The sequence below is a fragment of the Buceros rhinoceros genome, unplaced genomic scaffold, assembly GCF_000710305.1.
Source record: "Buceros rhinoceros silvestris isolate BGI_N320 unplaced genomic scaffold, ASM71030v1 scaffold20639, whole genome shotgun sequence".
NCBI classification, from domain to species: Eukaryota; Metazoa; Chordata; class Aves; order Bucerotiformes; family Bucerotidae; genus Buceros; species Buceros rhinoceros.
In genome coordinates, this window is record NW_010431180.1 from 8,947 (window position 1) to 9,618 (window position 672).

At 65.9% G+C, this 672-nt stretch overlaps 1 protein-coding gene across 1 annotated transcript in view; it reads left to right on the forward strand.

Annotated features, from left to right (window-relative positions):
- Positions 1 to 672, forward strand: part of LOC104499791 (obscurin-like protein 1) — a 12,932-nt gene that overhangs the window by 8,918 nt on the left and 3,342 nt on the right. Inside the window, 2 exon segments of the mRNA XM_010143346.1 lie at positions 1 to 109; positions 198 to 464. Of these exon segments, the coding sequence (XP_010141648.1) occupies positions 1 to 109; positions 198 to 464 (376 nt within the window).

Below are 672 nucleotides of genomic sequence, written 5' to 3' on the forward strand. Positions count from 1 at the left end.
GGTGGCCGCGTGCACAGCCTCATCCTCTGCAACGTGGGCAAGGAAGACGCTGGCGTCTACACCTGCCTTTCCCCCCATGACCAGATGCAGTTTGACGTGAGCGTCCGAGGTGGGTGGCAGGGGGACAGTGGGTGTGTCTGGGACCCTCCCCTCCCCTGGCAGTCACAGGTACCAACGTGGAGGATTTGGCCATGCAGAGCTGCGGGTGAAGTTCCTCCGTGGGCTGTCGGACGTGCGTGCGCGGCAGGGCGAGCGGGTGGTGCTGTGGTGTGAGCTCTGCAAGGCACAGGGTGACGTGGTGTGGCGGAAGGATGGCCGGGTGCTGGCCCCCGGCCCCCGCTGGCAGATGATGGCGGAGGGGCGAGAGCGCTCACTGGTGCTGAGCCGTGTGGAGCCTGAGGACGCCGGCGAGTACTGCTGCGAGTCCAACGATGACCAGACGCTGGCAACGCTGACAGTGCAGGGTGAGCTGTGCCCAAGGCTTGGCCACCACCCTGGGGACACTTGTGCCATGGGGGAGGGAAAGCTGGGCACGGCTATGGCAGGGGGATGTTTAGTGGCTCTGCAGGATGGGGGGAGACACCGGTGCCGTGACCTGATGCCCCGCCTGTAGACCCCAGGGTGGTGGAGATCATCACGGAGTTGCAGAGCCTGACGGTGCAGGAAGGGGAG